Source organism: Lathamus discolor, chromosome 1, assembly GCF_037157495.1.
Source record: "Lathamus discolor isolate bLatDis1 chromosome 1, bLatDis1.hap1, whole genome shotgun sequence".
Lineage (NCBI taxonomy): Eukaryota > Metazoa > Chordata > Aves > Psittaciformes > Psittacidae > Lathamus > Lathamus discolor.
Window position 1 is genome coordinate 54,324,509 of NC_088884.1, and position 21,782 is coordinate 54,346,290.

A 21,782-nucleotide genomic window follows, 5' to 3' on the forward strand; every position below is an offset into this window, starting at 1 on the left:
TTCCACAGCACTGAAAAAGGTACCAGTATTGCAAACCCACCGATGCCTCGGTCTGCCTAAGAGCTGAGTCTCTCACAAAGGCTTCAGGCAGTGGGAAAAAGCAGGTTTTAGTAGCAGAGTTTTACAGCAGAGTACTTTAACCAGAGTTGTGGCAGCATCTGACAGAGCTGGTGACACCTGGTACCAGCATTCCCACTTTCAGGCAGGGTAGCTGAAGACAAGAGCTGGGCACTGACCTCCACACGGTTCCATGGGCACTTGTCAGTCCAGCAACCCATTATGGGGTATGTGCAACACCGGGGAGCTGAGCTCTGACCAACACTCTCCACTTTCTCTACACAATACCAGGTTATTGAGGCAAGTTTGAAATATTCATGTATGGAGGTTTAATTTATCATCCTAGCCAGGCTGGGAGAACACGTCAAATGCAGAGTACCTTGCAAATGCTGACAACGTTTACGTTTGTAATGGTCACAATTAACCATGGTGGCTCACGAACACACATTTTTCTCGGCTACTATCCAGCAGCTGCTAGCTGCAAAATCACGTCCTCTCCTTGTGAAACTGCCCTGCTTAATAAAATGAAGCATCCCAACCTTTCTCTGAAGGTGCATCTGCCAACAAGAGGCTGTGAGGGATGGCTTTTCAAACTGTCCCAGGAAAAAGGACATGGATGAGGTTAGAGCCAGTTGTATCACAGACAAAAATATTCACAGTGATGTGGATGACACCAGCTAAAGCCAGAGTGAGTTGTCATCAAAATGTCTGGAGTGTCTGGGCTACTTGTGTACAATCTGACTCAGAAGTTTGTTCCATCAGCCTGATGAGTAACACCACAGTGAAGCAGTGTACAACATGAAAAACGTGCTGCAATACTGTGGCCAGACCAAGCCTTCCCCATGTTCACCTTTTGTCTGAAGAGGGACTGTGGGACTGTCCCTGAAAAAGCATCTGTGGTCAAGTTAACTGGCTTGCAGCCGTACTGTACCTACCCCAACACAGCCCCACTGTAAGCAATGCTTCTCACTGCTAGCAGCTTTCCCAAGTCTTAGTCACTGGAGCTAAACTCCCCCACACTTTGCTCTCTACCTCAGGCTGGCTTTTTATTGAAGGGGAGAAACCACAACAAAAACTGTGCTGCTGTGTCCAAGGAAAGGGTTAAGGAAAGGGTTAAGGAAAGCAGATGATTTTACTAACATTAGCCATAGTTTTCAATGTCTGTATTTTCTGGAGAAGATTAATTAGAATTTGGCAAGGCACATGGTGGGGGATCAGATACCTTTGGATATCCTCAAGAAATGCAGCCCAAGGTCACTGAAGATCCATGTCTCAGAAAACTACATACTGCATCCATTCAGAGCCCTTACAGTTGAGGGGCCTGTGCTTTGGAGGAAGGCAACCACCATCCCTGTTTGCATCTAAGCCCGGCTGAGCACAGGAGGGTCCTTTCAGGGGTGCATGGGAGGAGTTCCTTGCCAGCCCAGGCACCCATGTTTCCCTCCTCTGGAAACCAGATTAGAGGAAAAATGGTATGTACATGCCATGCTATGGGTGCAGAGTCAGAATATAAATGAAGCGTAATGTCAAAAGAAGGTGGGACATGGACGGTTTGTTTAAGACGGCCTGGGGAGCACTGAACACTGAATTCATGTGACTGGCTGTAGGCTCCTTGTAACACAGAGCACTGCACCTTGCTGCTGAGCTACAGTAGGCACTAGTGTAACCCACAATACAGCAAGGGAGCGCTGCAACCTGCTCTTGGTTGCACCAGTCCTTGCCTGTGCACTGGAATGACTCCTACATCAGATGTAGTGCAGAGATCACCCCAAGCTCTTTGTAGTCGTCTCCAGGTCATGCCCTGATCTCTGTCACTCCCATAATTCATCCTGATGCTCTGTGAGCAAGGATGATGCTCTCAGAAGATCAGAGATATGTCATGGCCACCACTACTGCATTGCCACAGCTGGTGCCTAACCACAACCACGTGCAACCAGTGGGTAACCCGGCAGCTCAGAATTACAGAGCACCTAAAATGCCAAGTTGGCTCAGTGGGATGCATACATTGTTGGTGTAAAAAAGAAATTATCACTCCAGAGAAAAAGCAGAAAGGCTGTGTTGGAAAACACTGGTCTTCATGTGCCTGGTCACTGCACAGCTCCTCCTGAGCTAACTGTGCCAGGAGGAGGTTCGACAAAAAAACACCATTATCAAAGACATTGTTCACAGGTTGGCTTCATCACAGCAGGATTTTGATGGAGGAGGGTACACTTAAACCCAGGCCTCCCAGAGCTGCCTGTCCCTGCCTGCACTCCCTGCTAGACTCCCATTCCTGGAGAGAAGGGAAGCTTTAGCATTTAACTCATTGGAAGTGGAGCCAGAAGCCTCAGCATGGAGACACAGAGGCAAATGCCTTTGAAGAGGTAATAAAATGTGAGCACAGTGGATCTTCTAGTGATGAGATCCAGGACAGATAAGCAAAAACCTCATGAGGTTCTTCCTTTCCTTTTAGCAAAAGGTAAGGAGAAGGGCATCTCTGTCTGAACACCACCTTCCTGCTGCTGCTGGCAAAGCTTTTTTTTTTTTTTTTTTAAGGTAAGAATAGGTACTTTTGTTTAACTGGGTAAACACTGGGTTTGGGGATTTTTTACTTTTTTGTTTTTAAGAAGCTTGCTCTTACACTATTGGGAGCTTAGTGATTTCCTAATACTGGAATTGCTTTTTTAATGATGGGAGCTGGACAAATTCCTCAGCCTTTCTCCCACAGCACCTATCTGGCAAAAGCTCAGACCAAGAAAATCCCCCATTATTAGCTTGGGCAGGTTTTAGGTGTGTTGTAATCATTCACATTTGTGACAGGGCAATGGCAACAAGCCACTTCAAGGGTCAAGGCATTTTCAAATGGAAGCAAGAGCTGGGGCACCAGTTTGGAAACTCTTGTAATAGACTACCCTTGTAATGGCACTTTTTGCTGGGGAGGATAAGACTCTTCTTTTAAAGCACAGTGGTGCACAATTTCAAACTAGTATGTCCTTCTGAGAAGAAGCCAGATTTTTTTACAGGCAGCTTCAGACTGCAGAGCTTAATGAGGCAATTTCCTTGCAGCCAGCCTCAGGGAAGGAAGGGTGGTGACACGTGGAACGCAAGGCTTGAGCAGTTGGAGCCAACTCTGTCTGTTTCTAAACACCCTGATATATGATCATTTACACTGTTATTATACAAACTTCTGATGGTCAGTATGATGTTTCACTGCCTGTATGATGAGGGTAAAATGTCCAGGTAATCCTATAGAGAAATGGGAATCTCTGATGTCTTCATTTTGTACATAAAACAAATGAAGGGGTCCAGACTGGAACTGTCACGCTTTTCATAGATTTTATTTTGTATGGGGATCCACAGGCTACTGATGTTTTTTTTCTGGCATGTGTTAGCTCTGGTCCACACTTACATTTTGAACTTTAAATAATACACCACTGAATTCTTTAAAATAAAGAACACTGTGGTAAAATTAGCAGCATATTGCATTCAGCATGAAAGCTTCCTAAAAAAGTGCTGCTATTTGAATACTAAAAATCAGGGGTTTGTTAGTCTGAGTAATACATTCTATGTAATTAATTTGTCTATGAACTATCTATCCAGGAGCTGAAATTGCCTGGCCAGCACAAACCAGAAATGGTGAAACTTATTTTTCAGGTTGCCAAGTTGTACTACCAAAATCTACTAAGGGGGAAAAACCTAATGCCAGATTCATGACTGAACCTGAGACGTGCAGCAAAACAAACTGGAACACACCAGCAGATTCAGCCTAAACTCTCCAGTACTGATGACAGAGATACAACAAACTCATCACCTGAGGCTGCGGCTGTGCAATGGTTAATCCTGGCTCTGTCACTACCCCATCAGCCAGCCAGCCTTGTTTGCTGGAGATCATGCACAGGCCCACACCGCCGCTTCTGCCATGGTATTCAGGTCACACAGTGGGTTTTTACTCACCATGGTAGCTGCGGGACAACAGATGATCCCTGGCACAGTACAGTGTCAGAGTGCTGTGGACAGATTTAAGGAACGTGCTTTATGCCAGATGAGATGCCAACTAAACCTGTCAATGGCTTTTTTAATAAATTGGAATTAGCAGAAGGAGCTTACATCTGGTCAATGTGACACGTGAGCAAAGTGCTTGTACTCTTCTATGAAAAACCATAAACCCACATTTGCTGTGCACTTGAATCACTGTCTTAGCAAGCAACTAGCTCTAGGGCCCATGAAGTAGACTGTCTGGACGATCACCGCATGGGTGAAAGGAAAAAAAAAGAGTTCATTTTGAGTATCTTATCATCCCAACTGTTATTGTGTAATACAGCAAGTGGCTTATTTTGTAGATAGGGTTACCACTTCTGTTTCATCGAATCACAGAATCATTTGGGTTGGAAAAGACCTCTAAGATCATAGAGGCCAACCGTTAACCCAGCACTACCAAGGCCACCACGAAACCATGCCCGTAAGTGCCACATCTAAACATCTTTTAAATACCTCCAGGGATGGGGAGTTCAGTCTGCTTTACAGGAATTTCCTGTCAATCCAAAGTTAAGTGACACAACACAAAAAACACGAAAAACTTATCAGGACAAGCAGCCTGGCCTTTGCAAGATGCAGTGTTTTTATCCCCTTCAGGCTTCATGTGGATTTGCTGCATGTCTGCAAAGTTTACTGAAGGACTTCCATTTTGCAACCTCCAGACAGTACTGACAAGAGAAAATTAAAGCTCTAAAAAACCATATAAAACTATGAATTCCACTATTCAGCAGATTTTCCTTGAAAGAACCCACTAAAGTAAGAGGCTCAGATTTTGCAATATCGGGACTGGGCCATTCCTCCAGAATACTGTAGGGTTGTCTTTGTTGTTTTTATAACGAAGGTTTTTAAGTGTGTGTCACATGGATCAACTTCCCCATTCTTCTATATGGTCTAGTAGTTTTAGTGATTAAAATAGTTCAGGTACTTTCCATTCCATAGTTTTATTTTTACTTCAGCATGTACAGAACTAAAAAAGCAATAATTTTAAATGAACTTTTGGGTTCCTTTTTTGGGTTTTTTTTGGTGAAACTTTATCATCCTGGGTGATTACACTAGCACACTCAAAATGAATTTGAAGGAAAAGAAATGCTTTTCTGTGTTCAATGAGGAATACCCTCATAGCTTTGACAGGAATGCTGGCAGTGAAAATGACTGGAAGGAGGAATCAGCAGGATCTACTTATTTAAGTCAATAATAATTGAGGATTTCCATTTCCATTCATGACACTCTTGATACAATGCACTCGCACTAGGAGAGGTCCTGCAGAACATGATACCTATGTAACACATTTTCTTGAACTTTTCAACACCTCTATAATATATATGCCCTATAATGCCCCCCATCTTCCAGTTTCAAACTGATGTTCACAATACTAGTAACTTGGCCTGAGTTTCTGCCATAGACTTACTTAGCCATTTTCAAGTTTTCCCTCACACCCCATCTAAACTGAAGCTGATAGATGGTATCTTTGGGATGACAATGGTCTCTGCATCAGATCCTGCAGTACGTGAATAGCAGTACACCACCTTCTGCACAAAGATCACTCTTCTCCAATGCTGACAGTGGAGGGCTGTCACAAGAAATTAAATCATTTCACCCATGCATCTTTTACCTCCCTCTCCATTTTGAATCAATCCAGAGTTTCTGTGACCATAAGGGGACTGCAGCTCTGTTATTTATTGCAACTACTCTCACCATGACACTACTCTAAACCAGATTTAAACCACCAGATCAATTTCACAGCCAAGCAGTGTGCATGATAGCACACCCCTGTATCCATACTGGTCATGTACCACCTAGCTCTGCCAGACCCTGTGGTCCCTGTGGCAGCGACCACCACAGCTTCAGCACTGACTCCGGCAGGCAGGGAGGCATGGCGTGCAGAAGCAATGAACTTAGCTTTAGTCTCTTCCACAGCACTTTTTCTGTTGTGATTTTTAGATTCCCCTTTTGCATCTCAGTTTTGATCTTGCCTGGGAGAAGAAGCAATAAAGCTTACCCCAGCAAGCTTCCTAATCTTTGTTTGTTTATCAAAACTAAATTTAGGGAAACATCTGCATACATGGGAACTGGTCTGAGCCTTGCAGCCACCCAGCTTTTGCCCATCCAAGATGGCACTCATTTGGGAATACCAGTGCCCAGAGAAAATGCATTATGGCTGTATTTAAGAAGAAACTAAAGACTGCAACACTACAGTTAACAAGGTTTCATTTTAGTTTTGTTTAATTTAAGTATCACTTAGCCCTTGACAAGATCTTAGCTTTATGGCAAGGTGCTGTGCATCAGCAACCACAGAAGAAATAGGGCCAGCACCAGCTAAAGCCTAGACAGATAAACAGCTTTGATCAGACCAGTGAACACCTGAAGGGAGGCAACACTGTATCTCAGAGCCCTACATGGGATGTACAGACATCCAGCTGCCAAGAGCGCAGCCTGGTAACTCAAAGAAAGCTGACAGGGATTGGCATGAATGCCATTGCCACCCCAGCCCAAGCTGCGCCAAGGTCAAGCCAACAGCAAGGCAGAATCATAGAATCATAGAACTGTATAAGTTGGAAAGGACCTTAAGATCATCTAGTTCCAACCCCCCTGCCCTAGGCAGGGACACCTCACCCTAGACCATGTCACCCAAGGCTCTGTCCAGCCTGGCCTTGAAAACTGCCAGGGATGGAGCATTCACCACTTCTTTGGGCAACCTGATTCAGTGCCTCACCACCCTCACAGTAAAGAACTCCTTCCTGTTACCTAACCTGAACTTCTCGTGTTTAAGTCTGAACCTATCACCTGTTCTCCTATTTGCTCCAGTCCTTGATGAAGAGTCCCTCTCCAGCATCCTTGTCATGAAACCCTTTGCAATTTCAAGGCTGAAAACAATCCTGATCAGTGACCAAGTGGGTCATTTCTCAAGGGCAGCCAAAAGCTACAACCCTACTCTCCTTTACAACCAGCAGCAGAAGAGTAACAGTAGGGCTGTTCTTATATATAACATATATATACAAACTATACAAAATACTGACCTATAACTCAATCAGATACCTCTTGATACTCCTGCATTTCCTGCGCTGATCAGATTTAGGAGCCTGGATCCAAACCCTAGGTTCTTTGCTGAGTGCTTAGAGTCCCAAAGCTGGCAAAGCTGCACGAGCTTTCTGGCATTTTTTTATTAAAGGGTGGTTGGTTTTCCATGTATACATTTAATTACTTCACATGTATCTGTTAACGCCCCCATCTCTTCCTCTTTCTTAAAACTTAAAATTGCAAAACGGAAACCAGAAAAGGACTTTTTTTTTTTAGGTGTGGGACCTGGTATGATAAATAGAAAGGATGCTAGAGATATGTGAAGTGACAATACTGTTCCCCGGTCATGTATGCACTGCTTGGATAATCTAAGAAAGCAGCAATCAGACATGCATTAAAGAGTCAGGATTTACATAAATTCCAGCATGGAACGTGTCATCTGTACTCCTAAACACAAAAGGCGGCAGGATTCCTCTGCTAGTTCACATTTAAGCCCCAATTCAAACCTCTCCAAAGCACATGCTTCATTGTTGACATAAACAGGGATTCCTTCCCAAAGCGGGGCCTTCGTGTGCCGAGTGCTGGCCTTTAGCTCGCCGACATTCTCCAAAACAAGAGCCTGAAAAGCTGCTGTGGGAATATCATGCCCATTTACTACATTTACCGGATCTCAGTGATCTCACATCTAATGGACGCAGTTTAAAAACAGAAATATTTTCCCTCCTAAATGTCTATTTTTGCTACTTTAACAAAGAGCATCTATTACAGATAAGTGTCTATGTCTCTGTTTTTCCATCTACAAGTACAAAAAATAGTAATTGGCTGTTCCAAAGGGCATTTCATGGAGACTAGTGAGGACATCTCACTTTAAAAAAAAAAAAAAACAAAACAACAACAAAAAATCTTATCTATGCCAGAATTTCTCCACTTGCTATCACTACATTACTGTACTAATGCAATATGTAAGATCACTAACACTAAACATCTGAAGGATGGCACATTTTTCTCTGCATTTTTTTTTATCTTTTAAGCAGTTTCAACAGTGTACTTTTTAGATTCAGTTCCACTGTTTGCTTCAACAGTCAGTTTGTTGGTTTCCTGTTGCTCGAGTGGGTATTTCTCATAGCAACAGGAGAGAACAATGTTTTCAGAACTGGAAAAAGTGAGAGTGAAGCCAAAACACTGGTAGGGTGATCCAGGGGCAGATGCCATGCTTGAAATCATACTCCCTGCTTAACGTGACTTGGGATTTCACAGACTCACAGAATCAACTCAGTTGGAAAAGACCTTTAAGATCATTAAGACCAACCATTACCGCAGGACTGCCAAGACCACCACTAAACCGTATCACTGAGGGCCTCATCTACATTTCAAGCTAATTATCTCTAACAGGTATACTTAGCAACTGTGAGAAGGTGAATTTACCCTGCTGTAAGAGATGCTGAGATTGTCCATTGAAAAGGGGGATTTGACAAAAACTGTCACGATCCAGCTGCATTGTAAAAGGCCTGATGAGCCAAGAAAGGATTCCCCACCGGAGGGTGGGGGCAAGTCTCTGACCAGAGCAGCGCTGGGCCATAAGCAGCTCCGGCAGCAGTGCCTGGGCTGTGGAGCCGGTTCCTCGGGGGCCTGGCTTCCTCAGTGTGCCGGCCCAGGCTGTATTTATGAATGGATGTGACGGAACTCCACCATGAGCCCGCAGTGTAACTGCATCACCCCATTGTTGTTACACACGCACAGCACTCACTGGGGAACAAAAAGCTGAATGAAGCAGAGCAGCTGCCAACTCAGGCAAAGACAACTTAGGAAACTATCTCATTCTTCCTTTCTTTTGGAGGCTATTTTGTCTGTTGTTTCCTTGCATACAAAATGCGGTCTGCAACAAGTAAAGCAGGATAAGATACAGCAAGTCCTGTTACTTGGTTCCAAAACCACAGGCCCTAAACACTACAAAGGAGGGGATAAATGGTGTATGTGCTGTAGGGACAATGTTCAAATGGTATCCATTCAAGACATATTTCCATGATTTTATACTGCAGCTCAACAGAAGCATGGGGGTGGGGAAATAATCCCAGCACTGACGTATGTCACATGTTTAGGTGGAGATATTTTATATGCCATTTATTATGGATCCAGTCTTCAGAACAGCCTGACTCTACATTTGCAAGGGCTCAGATCCAGCTGTTTCAACAAGACTTTATGAAAAGCTTGGTTCCTTTCTTCTTTCTACCTCAGGCCCTTAAATATTCTTTGGATTTTCAAAACTACTCAATACACACCAATTCCCATCTGGAAACACATGTTCAAAAAGAACTTGTGCCAGAATACAAGGCTATACATTAGGTCTGCCTGAAAACCTTGCCCCTAATGTTCATACTGGGGAGGACAACTCCTTTTGTCATCTGGATGCAGCCTTGAGAGCTGGGCTCTAGGAAGAAGATGCGCCTGACATGCACATATAGCTCTGACTACCACACAGAGTGAACCTGGCCAGCCCTTCTGGCAGCTATGGTGACACAGAGTTTATTACACAAACAGCCACTATCCAGCTTAGTCTGGGATCTAACCTTACTGGCTTTTGTCAATGATGGAAGCCTGACCACATTTTTAAAATGAGGTAACAGTTTCTATGTTTCAGTGCATTCAGCCTAATAGAAAGAGACTGGAAGGGACTTCTGAATATCACCTAATGTAACCTTCTGCTCAAAATAAGATTAAGTAGATAAAAGTTGTGTGCCTGATTTTTACTGACTTTATCCTACAAAATTCTTGTCCAAGGTGCTTTGTAACACGTAAAGACCTTATCTATCTACTCCAGCAGTACTTTCCTGAGCTCCTCAGAAATCTTAAAGTACTTCTCCTTCATGAGGAGATCTGGGGTACCAGAAAATGGAAGGGCACAGGACAGATTCAAGGGAGATGTAAGCAGTAACCAAGCCAGGGCATGCTTACCCAGCACATGATTTATGAGAACACTCACAGGCATAGCTAGAGAGGGGGTTTCCAGACGCATGGCTAGCGATACACTGAACACTGGCTGCTCTTCCAGGAAGGGAGGAGGCAGACTTGCCCAAAACACGTCTGTGGCAAAGCAGAATATTGACTGCAAGTTCTTAAATTGTGCTCTACCCAATCAGCTATCCTTCCTTACATCCCATAATTGTACGTGACGGGGGATGCTTGTATCCTCCTGAAGCATCTGGCTCCACCAGGGACAGGATACTGAATGAACTGGAGTACTTGTCTAGGATGCTATGGAAATTCCTGACTTCCTGAGTTGTTTATTTTTCCATTCAATGACCCACCAAGAGATTCACAGGGAGCCCAGCAGGTTCCTGTGAGTAGTCTGTTAACTCTTTGCCCACTGGCCTCTCCTCTTCAAGCAACACAAAGGAAATATTCCCACTCTCTGGCAGCAAAACAGATCAAAACATGCAATCCCCCATCCATCAGAGCTGTGTGAAGCCGTATGAGACTAGCTCTTAACGACTCTTTGGGACAATAATGATTAGAAAAGGCAATTCAGATACACCATGCAGAACTACTTTCACTACCCCTAAGGCTGCTGAGCATCTCAGCTTCTCCAAGGGGAGCTGAGATGTTTATTTTGGTAGATGTTTTTATTTTGTATTTTATTTTGAGATGTGTTTATTTTGGTAGATGGAAGGAGTAATGAAACTGAGGTTTGCACGGCCTTGTTGTGACTGTCTCTTCAGACTGTGATTCAACCTTCATCACATGGCCCAGGGCACTGTTTATCAGAAATAGCTGTTATCCCTAGAATGACACTGACGGGATGCCATGTACTATCTGAAGCACTGCTGTGGATTCACACAGGATAGCTGACACCGATGTATTTCTGAAAGAAACACTCTTGTGTTGGTTGTTTGCTTACACAACAGCTGGGTTCTAAATTAAATGCTGCTTATTAGTAACGTATTTTTGGTCTAATTCTTAATGAAATATTCACTAAAAACATTATAGCACTAAATGCCAAACGCCAGTCTTAGGTACACCAGTGTAAATCTCAAATAACTCCATTGATTTCGGACTCCTGGTTTCTGTGGCTATTTTCCAGCAAACAGATAGCACCCTCAAATTATTATTATCAAACAGTACAAGTTCAGAAAAGCTCACTGCACTTATGTTGTATCAGGATTTCATTATCATTTTCTAGTTTCATATGTTTGCATCTTTGAAGCTGAAATTCTTCATGCTTCACCTCCAACAGTGACATTCTTTAGAAAGCCAATGAGAAAGTCCCATCATCTGTTTCCATGCTAAGCAATCACACATACCAAAAGAAAAAGAAGACCCTCCAGTTGGGAAAGACTCTCCCCCAGCTCTCTGCTGCTTCCTGTGGGTTACCAGTGGCACGGCAGGGGGTGGGTGGGCAGAGAGAAGTTCTTCCTCTGCAGAACTGTGATTTCTGTGAGTTCCCTTGCTTTTCCACCATGTGATGCCCCTGAAGCCCAGGAGCTCTCACTGCTTCCTCTTCCCTAACCTCCCCTTTGAAAACAAAACCATTCACAGAGTGATGTTGAATTAATTATATCGCTACAGGAACAGCTCTCAGGCATCAGAAATTAGGAAGTGAGAGAACTAAAGCTGTTCATTCAAGTCCCAGAGTAAAATATATTACATTAGTCTTTACTCTTCACTAACAGAGCCTTGGGCTAACTCTTACACAACCTTGTTCCAAAAATACCTTTTACAGATGAGGCTGATAGTACTATCTATTGCTAAGACTGCCCCATACTCCTCCGAGACCCTGTTTAGAGTTGCTTATCTCTCTCTTAAGCTTTAATATGTGGAAGCTTCTAGTCCTGGGCCCTATTGCATTTTTTCAAATGAAAATGTCACAGAGAAAGTTTCTACCAAAATATTTCTCCCATTCCCAATAGCTGGCTAATGAAAAATACACTATTTTGCCCAAGTTAAAAATTTTGGCCACCTCTGGTTGGGCTGAGACCTCAAAGCCTGCAGGAGACAGACCCTGAATTAAGGCCACCTCTGCTACAACAGAAACAGCTTGAAAAAATGACAGCACCTCTAACTTCTGCAAAGACCTCAAGGTTTTAGCAATTACATTGTTCAGAAACTTCTGTCCCAAGTGTGCTCTGACTTGGGAAACTCTCCTCTGCAGTCTGTGGGCTAAGACCAGGAGCAAAGAGAAGAAGGCTTGTTTCTGCCCAGTGCCGACAGACTCCTGGAGAGTAGATGTGACCAGTAAAATGTGGAGTTCTTTGTTTTTGGAAAGAGTGATATTTTAGTTGAGTTTTTTTCAAAAGGCTCAGTCAGATCTGGGAAGATTTACATTAGGGTGGCAAAAAGCACATTTCTGACAAAAACCCATCTGCTAAATTTCAAAGAAAGGCATGAAGAAATTCTGAATGCGAAAAACAGCATCCTTTTTTCTTCTCTCTTCTAATGACTTAAGAACTATTAAGCTGTTTTGGCAGGTATTTTCTTTCAGACTGAAACAATCAGGATAGAAAAAATCAGCGTAAGAGAGAAAGTCTGTCCAATCTGCAATATACTGTAAAATGGCCTTACATTAAAAGGCATTGGGATGCCTGAGAAAGCTTCACTATCTCTTATAAAAAAGAACACAAGCTTTAAGTGTATAGCAGTAAGTATCAAATAAAGAGAATCCAGAAAAATTCCCAAGGCAGCAAAATTAGCCATGTATTCCCTCCTCAAATGTCACCACGTGCAATATGCTTGTAATGTGCTTGGAAAGTCGAAGTATGGCTCCACCATACCAAGGTGAAAGAAAATTCCACCAGAAAAACACCCTGTGACTTTTATTCTGTCCTACAAGCCTTCGCAAACATTCCCAGTACATAGACTGAGCATGGGAACAAACAACTGGGATCATGATTCAAGCAGAGCTTCGCACGTAAGGCAGCAAGGCACCAGACAGCTTCCAGAACCACATGGAGAAGAGCAGTAGAAAAACCCATGAGTGTAATTCCTACCATGAAGAGTGGCTGTGCAAGCGAGCAGCTGGATCTAGCCTTGAAAGACCTTCTGAACATGACCCCATACAGTAGGGACTACAGTAACCCAAGTGAAAGGTGCTTAAGGAACAGATTACTACAGCAAGGGTTGCATCAGAAAGGGATGCTCAAAATCTTTTTGCTGGCAAAAATGATGAAGGAGGGAGGAAAATGTGACCAGGGACTCAAGGCACAGCTAAGTATCACGTAAGGTCCCAATGACATAGCCCATGTGTTGAGCTTGCTTACTCTCACCTAGCAGCTAAGTATCATTAGCATCATGCTGTCACTGCTACCCAAACTTCTTGTCCATGCTGAAAAAGAGCAAGAAGGGAAAGATCCTTGTGACTGCACAGGGAAACTCTTACAGGAGATGAAGAACCACCCTGAACAACTCCCTGGCATCTCCAGAAAGACAGAACCCAGTTACTCAATGATCAAAACCAACCAAACACCACAAATATAAACACACGAGCAAGGACTCTCCCTTCTGAGAAGTGCTAAAGTACTGTGGAAACAGTATCAGTAGTTTATCTGGAACTCACTGATACGGGAAAAATGGTCTGGTGAAGGAAAGACTACACCACTAATCAGACAGCACAGGAACAGTGATAAGCTCTGCTGAGGGTAGCTGTTCTAGGTTTGGGTTTTGAGGGTACCTGAGCACCACTTGCTTCTATCCTCATAAAGCACTTCCAAATAACTACCTAGGGATTTCTGTGGGTAGTGATGTGTTTCACAGCAGCAGAAATTTAAGGCGAGTGAAATTACAAAGTGAAAGCTCCCCCTAAACTTTGCAATTACTGGCTTCAAGCCTCCCTGTCCATGCCCTGCCGCCATACCAACTATCTGTGGCCCTGTTCCTCACCCCATGCTGTCACTCCCTTGCTCTCAGCATTATCCTTGTCCTGCTAACAACCAAGCTGGTCCATCAGGCTCTAATTTCCGTAGTTGGAAAAAACCCAGACCTTCTCTTGACAATATTATGATGGATCTAATAATTGAACAGTGTATTTATTCTGCACAGTAAAAGCAAAAGAAAGTTTTATAGCTGGGACATATTAAAGACGATGCATTGGAAACTGATACTTCGATGGTTAAAAGAGCATTATTTTATTAGTGGCCTGCATTTCAGAAAGCCTCACTCATTTTCTTTCCTTTTGAACTTTATGATGGCAAAACATGTCAGCTTCCCAAGAGATGAAACTTGTGTTTCTACACAGACCAAGCACTTTAGATTTGCAGGAGCGTAGGTTCCCTGCAGTGCCTAACCAATACAGGGGGGCAGCAGGAGAGGCACCATCCCAAGTGTGCTCCTTTCAGTCCTCCCAGCTTTCTGGCAAGACGGCCAGCAGAGCTCTTAGGGCTGGGTTTTTTTCATGTCCCCACAAGAAGCTCAGCCCAGACCAGAAAGCTAAATTTTGAGTGAGTTTGAGCACCACTGAAGCGCCATCAGATTCACATCTCCTACTGATGATGGGACTTTCTGACAAGCCACAAATGCCCCTCACGGGGCAAACTTAGTAAAGTTACAGACAAACCAGCAGACAGCCTGAGTTGCACCTGCCTCGACCTGTGCCAGTGCTGGAGGATTAGTTTGTTGTTCACCTCCTTCTGTCAATGATTTTTATACGATAACTCAGTGAGGGCCAGAAGAGGGTTGCAAACACAGGACTAGCAAACATACAGGTTTGCCTTATGCCCCAGGGCACACTGTCATCAGGCTCGCCCCATTGCCTGAGGCAGAATCCAAGGCAGTTCCCCCAGACAGCATGCCTGACCATTAGTCAGGGTGGGCAGAGCAGGCTCTCCCCACCAAGCTGCTAAACAAAGCATGAATGAAAACTGATCTCAGGAGGCCAAGGAGCTTTGGACATTCAAAGCGCTGCAAACAAAGTGCTGAGTCCACTCCTGCAAACTGCTTGTTCCAGGAGCATCCCCTTCTTCACTCCACTGGTCTTTCAGGATCAGGCTGGATTTGATGGCCTGGTTCTCCACTGCACCCTTAGAAGTAAAAAGAGAAGAGGAATGTGGGACACTCACCACATCCGTGTTTGTGATCTTGGCCAGGAGGTCAGTGAGGCTGTCCCCGTCATCAAGCTGAAGGCCACAGATGGCTGCCCCCACACTTCCAGTTGCTATCATTGACGGTGGGTACATGGCAAAGTTGAAATCTGCAAGAACAGATCTGGGAATTAGGCCAAGCCCAGACCAGAAAAGCTGCAAAACATCAGAGGCAAGCAACATAAAAAACCACACCCAAGAATAAAACCCAGGGAAGTAAAAGAAAGGGAAAAGTGCCACTCTTTCTGGTCCGGTGGAGCTCATTAGTCACACTGCTCATCACAAGCAGTCAAAGGAAGGGTAACAGATCTGCAAATTAAAATGGAAATGCAGTTCAGTCTTTTATTCTCACTGATGCATAAAGTAAACCTGGACAATTTTTAATAGTCTTTCCTTCATTTTAAAGAAAAGGAAAAAGAAGAAGGAGGCTTTCTGTTATTTATGTCAGAAATTTGGGTCTCAGTCACGTTAGAGCTCTCTGTATAACTGGAAAACTAACTGGAATAAGCTATTACAAAAGACCAAACTGAGATTTTTAGTCACGTCCATTTTTAAAGACTTAATTAACTTGAGCATTTAAAGACCTGTCCAGGAAAGAGGTTTTAATTAACGGTTCATCTTTGCCACCTTTGCAATTAGGAAGTGAGAACACTTACAGCCCGCAGCTATGCAATACAAGAAAAAACAAAGATCACATTTATCATTAGTACTCTTTCTTAACAAACAAGTTGAAAATACATTTCAAAACTTCCTCTCACACATCTGTGATCTATGGAGATCACGAGAGAAATGAAAATAACACTCAATGTTCTTGTGACCTTTGCAAGACAAATTTATGGTTTATGATACTGCCATAGGCACTAGTTTATCGTCATGTCTTACTAAACAGCATTTCCAGGAGACCTTCTAGGTTACTGGTATCTTCCTAAAATGAAACTTTGTTATTTAATTTCTTTGGTTCAACAATAACTCATTAACAAACCCTTTTCTACCAGTTTTCAGCTGTGGGGACTGGAGAAGAAGGAAGAGGAAATCCAAGTAATACTTCACATGAAATAAACCATAATCAATATTCAGTGTATTTATAGAAATAGATTGTTAGAGAAAACTGCCCTTCTGTTAAGGGAAGGTTCCAAATCCCCTCTGTCCAGCTAGTACAAACTGTAACCCTGTTGATGTTTGCTGAAGTTTTAGACACATGTACAGTTCTCGGCCTCCCAGACTCTGAGCTGGCAGGTACTGCAATAGCTGTGGAGACAGCATGCTCTTCTCCAGACTAGAATGTGTCCCTGGAACCCATGAGGAATGAAGCTCTAAGGTAAAAATGAGACTCAGGTCATAACATTCATCCAGAGGGACTGGAAGGTGGGGTGTTAGAAGCAGGGAGAGGAAAGGAGGAAATGAAACACTGACATAGGTTTATCTGTCTCACAAAGCCACCAGGAGGTGACCACCTACAAGCCCACCACTGCACACTGCTTCCTACCAGAAGAGCTCCAGAGACATCACGCTCTGACAAACACTTCTGAAGGAGCAAATTTCCATGGACTGAAACAATAAATATGGACTGCATATACTATAAACATAGTAAATATGCACTACTGTAATAGTAAGAACCCACTGTATATAGGAAAGCTGATGATCTTGAAAATTAAGTTCTATTACCCCCACTAATGAGTCAACAGAAGACCCCTGACTCCTACTTACCAGTGCAGGACAGCCCTGATGTGTGATCTCAGCACAAGTCGAGGTAACAGGAATTGCAGTTTCATGATCAAAATCACCTTTACATTTACCTCATGTGGATTTATAGACACATATGGAAGGGCTAGCCCCATTCAGACTGTAAAAGGATGACCAACGAAAATAGGTAAGGTTACCTGACACATAGCACATGCACTCCCCACAGAGCCCACCCTATCTCCAGCGCCTCGGGCTGCAGTTGCACTTATCATTAGGCCAGACCTCGAGAGCAGGCCATAAATACAGAAGATTTTAAGTCCTTGAAACAGCTCTAATTGTATGCAATTTTGCCTCTCTTCTTACCCACTCCTACTGATGGAGGCCGCAGGACTTGACACTGGGTGACTGTTGCAATAGTTTGTTCCTATGGGTTGATCTTGTAGCTAGTGGCTCCATGGAAGAAGTGTGACTGTTGAGCCACTGGTTTGCAAAGTCCAATATGAAGGGGAGAAATGGCTGAGGGACTCCAATAATGAGAGAATTTTACAAAGGTTGCAAATATATGTGCTTTCATGACTGTCCAGAGTCTCCTCCTGGTCCACAGAGCAAATAACAGATGTCTACAATATTTAATAATGTCCAAACATTTATAGAAGAGACCTTGCATCCCCAAAATCTGCTCTCATCTACACAGAGTGACTCATCAGCAATCTCAGTGATTTCTTTAGAAAAGAGATAAATTAAGACTTCATCTCCATGGGTCTGTTTCTCCTCTTGTACACTCTGCATTTGCCTGGGTTTATGAATTCCTTGTGCTTGCATTTGATGCTAATGAGGCTGCACTTCGTCAACATGGTCCTAAGTTGGGAAACGACTTTTGCATTTAATCTTTCAACTTACCAAACCATCTCCTAGTTATGCATGGGAAATATGGGTGGCATAAGGACTAAGGACTTTCCATAACTTACCCCTCCTTGTCTCAAGTTTCAGAAAAGATACAGCAAAAAGATGATGTTGAACCTCTCAAACTCTGCTGATGTTTGGACAGCCCCTATGGAAGTTATGATGCAGTGCCTGAGAATCAAAACCCACCCTCTGCCACCCCACCATGTGAGCCAGCAGCAGGGAGAAAGAGACCCACTCAGAGGCCTGGATGGACCCACAGCCTCATGCATGGTCACTGAGCCTCCAGAGAACAGCAGCTAGCTGGTGGTAAGCAACAGGGAGCTCCCAGTGTCTTGCACTCAATGCTCAAGACCGGCCAGGCACACCGGGCTGAGTGAAGGACACAGCTCCAGCCTGCCCTCTGAACTTCCTTGCCTCCTAGGGTCTTGTACCAAGACCTTCACATTATCCCAATGCTGGTTTTCTCGTGGTTGATTTTATACCTACTCCCAGACACCGTCTTCCTAGGAAGCTGAATAAAGAGCCACAGTGCCCCTGCCAACTAGCACTGCTGTAGGTCTGCTTCCACGTGGGGTCACATGCGAACATTTCTATGCCCAATAACCTTGTTAGTTCCCTTAATGTCATTCATAATGCAAATGAGACAGCGAGCGAATGGCCAGAGGCCCAGAGTGACTAAAGCTCAGCATCCAGAAAGTCTTACATTGCCTCTAGCTCTAAACTAACTTCCCTCCATAACAAGCACCATAAACTTGGCTATCAAAGCTACACATGCCTAGTCTTTGTTGTACAACAGGCAGCGATTTGTATCACTGGCTTCTATTTTTAGCATATTAATTAACTACTGCAACTGGTGAGGCAAGTGTCTCCAACTGGAGAGTGTGGCACCATTGTCTGAAGTCATCACCTCATCTTGCGCTATTGAAAATCATGGCAGTGACCCTCCTGCTGATATGAATTTAACCTGACATGCCCACAAAGGGATGGGGGGTTGTGCACCAATTTTGTGCACATGGTTCTCCACATCACCCTGGACCCTATTAGTGTGGAAAGAGCTCATTGAAAGAAAAGAAGCCACATTGTGCTGGGCCACCTAGAGGGTTGAATAGAAAAGGCTGAGGAAAAGAGCAGGCAGTGGAATAAAGGCCGTAATTAACATATTTCCATATTCAAGCAAAGCAATAACTACGTGAAATGTTTGTCAAGGTGCAATGAAAGCATAAATATTAAGTACTGTATCTGAGGGGATGCAGAACCCCCCTCCAAGTCCTGTAAATTCCATCAAGAAATTCAAAACAAGCTTTTTATATGTTATTTTCAATTATAAACCTCTACCCCTGCTTCCCCTGTGACAACAAGCCAAATCCTGCCATTCTCACCCAGGTAAAACTACCCCCCCGAATTAAGTCAAAAGCTTGCCCTGGTGTTAAAAAAAAATAAAATATTCTAAGATAAAAGACAGGGAGAGAGGACCTAGATATGTGGAGCTGAAACATATGCTTTTACTTTAAATTCTTGTTGCAGATGGTGACCCCTGTACTAAAGAGGGAATTTTACAAAAAGCACTTTCTACTGGGCACCTGAAGCGAGGCCATGCGCTAAATCCTTCTTCTGGACCTACGTGCAACCTTGGTTAGCAGGCACTCGGAGCTTGTACTGAAGACATGGCTCTGACTCTAACTTTGTCGTGATTTATGCAATTCCATGGGAAAGTACAAACCAGTCTCAATGAAAGTTAAAGAAGTAGTGCAACAATGTGTAGTCTGTGAGAATCTGAGCACACAAACAAGGGAAGACACTGCATTATTAGAAAGCAGGACTTGCTTTGCCTTCTATTACTAGCAATAAGAATTAGAAACTATCCCATCCCCATTTCAGTATCACCTTTTTCTTAAAGGACCGCAAAAACAAATGACCAGCCTTGCATAACCCCACTGACTTCAGTACTGGAAATAAAAAAAAGAGCTGATACAAGAAAAAGTGCCCTTTGAAACACAGCCACCTCTGGACCAGCCAGCTGGAGTCATCAAGCAAATTCAGAGTGCCCTAAACCCGCACCCTGCTTTCAAACTGGAGCTTACACAGCAAGGGCATGAACACAGTCACATGCCAAGGATGTTTTTCTGCTGGTGTGCCACATGTAATCCATGGTCAGGTTCTAGAACCCTGCACACTGCAGCTGAGCTGTTTTGCTGGCTCTCTCCTGATCCAGTGGACTTCACTACCTCTGAGCCAGGAAAATGCAAGGTTGACAGTCAGTCTAAAGCAGGAGGGAACCGGAGGCAGGAACCCAGAGAGGTCCTGCAAGGGGAAGCCCTAACTCACAGCCAATAAATGAGAACTGCCGGAAGGAAAAGAGCACTGACAAATAACCAGGCTGAACGTGCTCAGTGTGCCAAAGCCAGGTGGGAACTCTATCTTCTTACAATGATGCTTATTATTGCTCTGGCCACTGGCTGGTTTTTTTTAAGAGCCCGTTTGAAGCTATATAATTTGATAGAGGTTTATTTTCAGAGTTTCAACTGCAGAACTGAAAATTGCTGGCTTGAGGAAGGTAATTCTCACAGGGTGAGGGGTGGGAAGTAGAAGAAAGGGAAAGGAAAGTTACCTCCATCAGGAAAACAGTATCATCAACAGTCATAAATACTGGTTTTTAAAGCTCGGTAAAGGCCGAATTTCACCCAGCCTCAAACTTGACACAGCCAATGACTGTACTATGGAGATATGCATGGATCTACAATCTGCAAACTAAGTCTGAAAGAAAGGTCTGAGGGAAACAATGTAAGCAGTGAATTAATTCTTGCCTCTCTGATCCAAATGCAATTCCAGTATCAGTGTGTTACTTTATTTTCCCCAAATGCAGCTGGTTTTAATTGCATTGGCCATTTTTTTCGTCTTGCTTTCACGTTTCTACAAGACACTGCAAGTTTTCCCCGTGTTAACTATTTCTTCTTCTCAAGGCAAAACCATATGACTCTTCAGCCCTTCAAAAAGGGCATGGAAGTGCCAAGTATAACCAAACAAAAACTGTCAAGTGAAACAGGATGCAAACTTGCTCCTATCCTTTGAGTAGGTGGGATGGCAGACACTCAGTTCTGTTCCAGGACTACAGCAAAGTATTTGGCCTTTATACAAATGGGTCTAAAGTATCCTAAACACTTACGCTCCATCACAACCATCCAAGTGAGGTACAGACAAGAAAACACAGTGTATGGACAGTGTATGTAAAGTGTATGAGCAATCACTACAGGATGCTCATTAGCTGATCATAAACACTATTTCTGAACAACTGTTTGCACCAATTATTATTTTCACTGGTTCTACACCTTCACTAAGGAAGCCTAACCAAGGATCAGGATTGTGTTAGCACTTGAACCACCAAAAGGTCTGATCTACAGCTGGTCAGAGGTCAACTTGAAAGAGGATAACTTATCTGGAAGTCCTGGAATTACGCCAGCTTGTATCAGCAAAAGGGTCTCTTCCTCCATTTCCTTCTACCTCATCTTTCCAGATTTGATAGATCCCACAACTTAAGGAGTCTGCTCATCCAAAAAATTCCACAGGTCCTGCTGACTTGTTGGAGCTTTCACAGCTCCTGTGGCTTCATTTTGATGGAAAACTTAATATACTGCCTCTCCCAAGAACCAACAAGAGCGGTAATAAATTCACATGTATTATTCTTTCTTCTGTCATGCAAGAAGCATTCATGCAACCACGGCCATTTTGCAATATATATTTTATTTCTAAGAGATTAATCTACACAACAAAGCCTCTGTGGACTTCTTTCTTTCCCTCTGCAAAGAACAGCTCCCAGAGAAAACTCATACCACACTTCAGTCCTCTGAGCCCAAGTAAGCCAGTGTAAGAGCCCAGTAACTCTTACACTGGCTGAGAGGGGAAGGATGCATAGTAGACTTTCCCAGCAGGAGCCCTGAGGACCAAACACACCTCTTGGTGTTACAAGGCATTCTGTGTGGTTGCCCTCCACATCACTACTGGGGTTGCGGGCCTAATCTTTCAGTCTTTGCTCAAACAACA

At 43.6% G+C, this 21,782-nt stretch overlaps 1 protein-coding gene across 1 annotated transcript in view; it reads right to left on the reverse strand.

Annotated features, from left to right (window-relative positions):
- The window catches only part of CCND2 (cyclin D2), a 37,509-nt gene that overhangs the window by 5,449 nt on the left and 10,278 nt on the right, over window positions 1-21,782 (reverse strand). Inside the window, exon 4 of the mRNA XM_065671990.1 lies at window positions 15,135-15,265. Within this exon, the coding sequence (XP_065528062.1) occupies window positions 15,135-15,265 (131 nt within the window). The remainder of the gene's footprint in view (window positions 1-15,134; window positions 15,266-21,782) is intronic.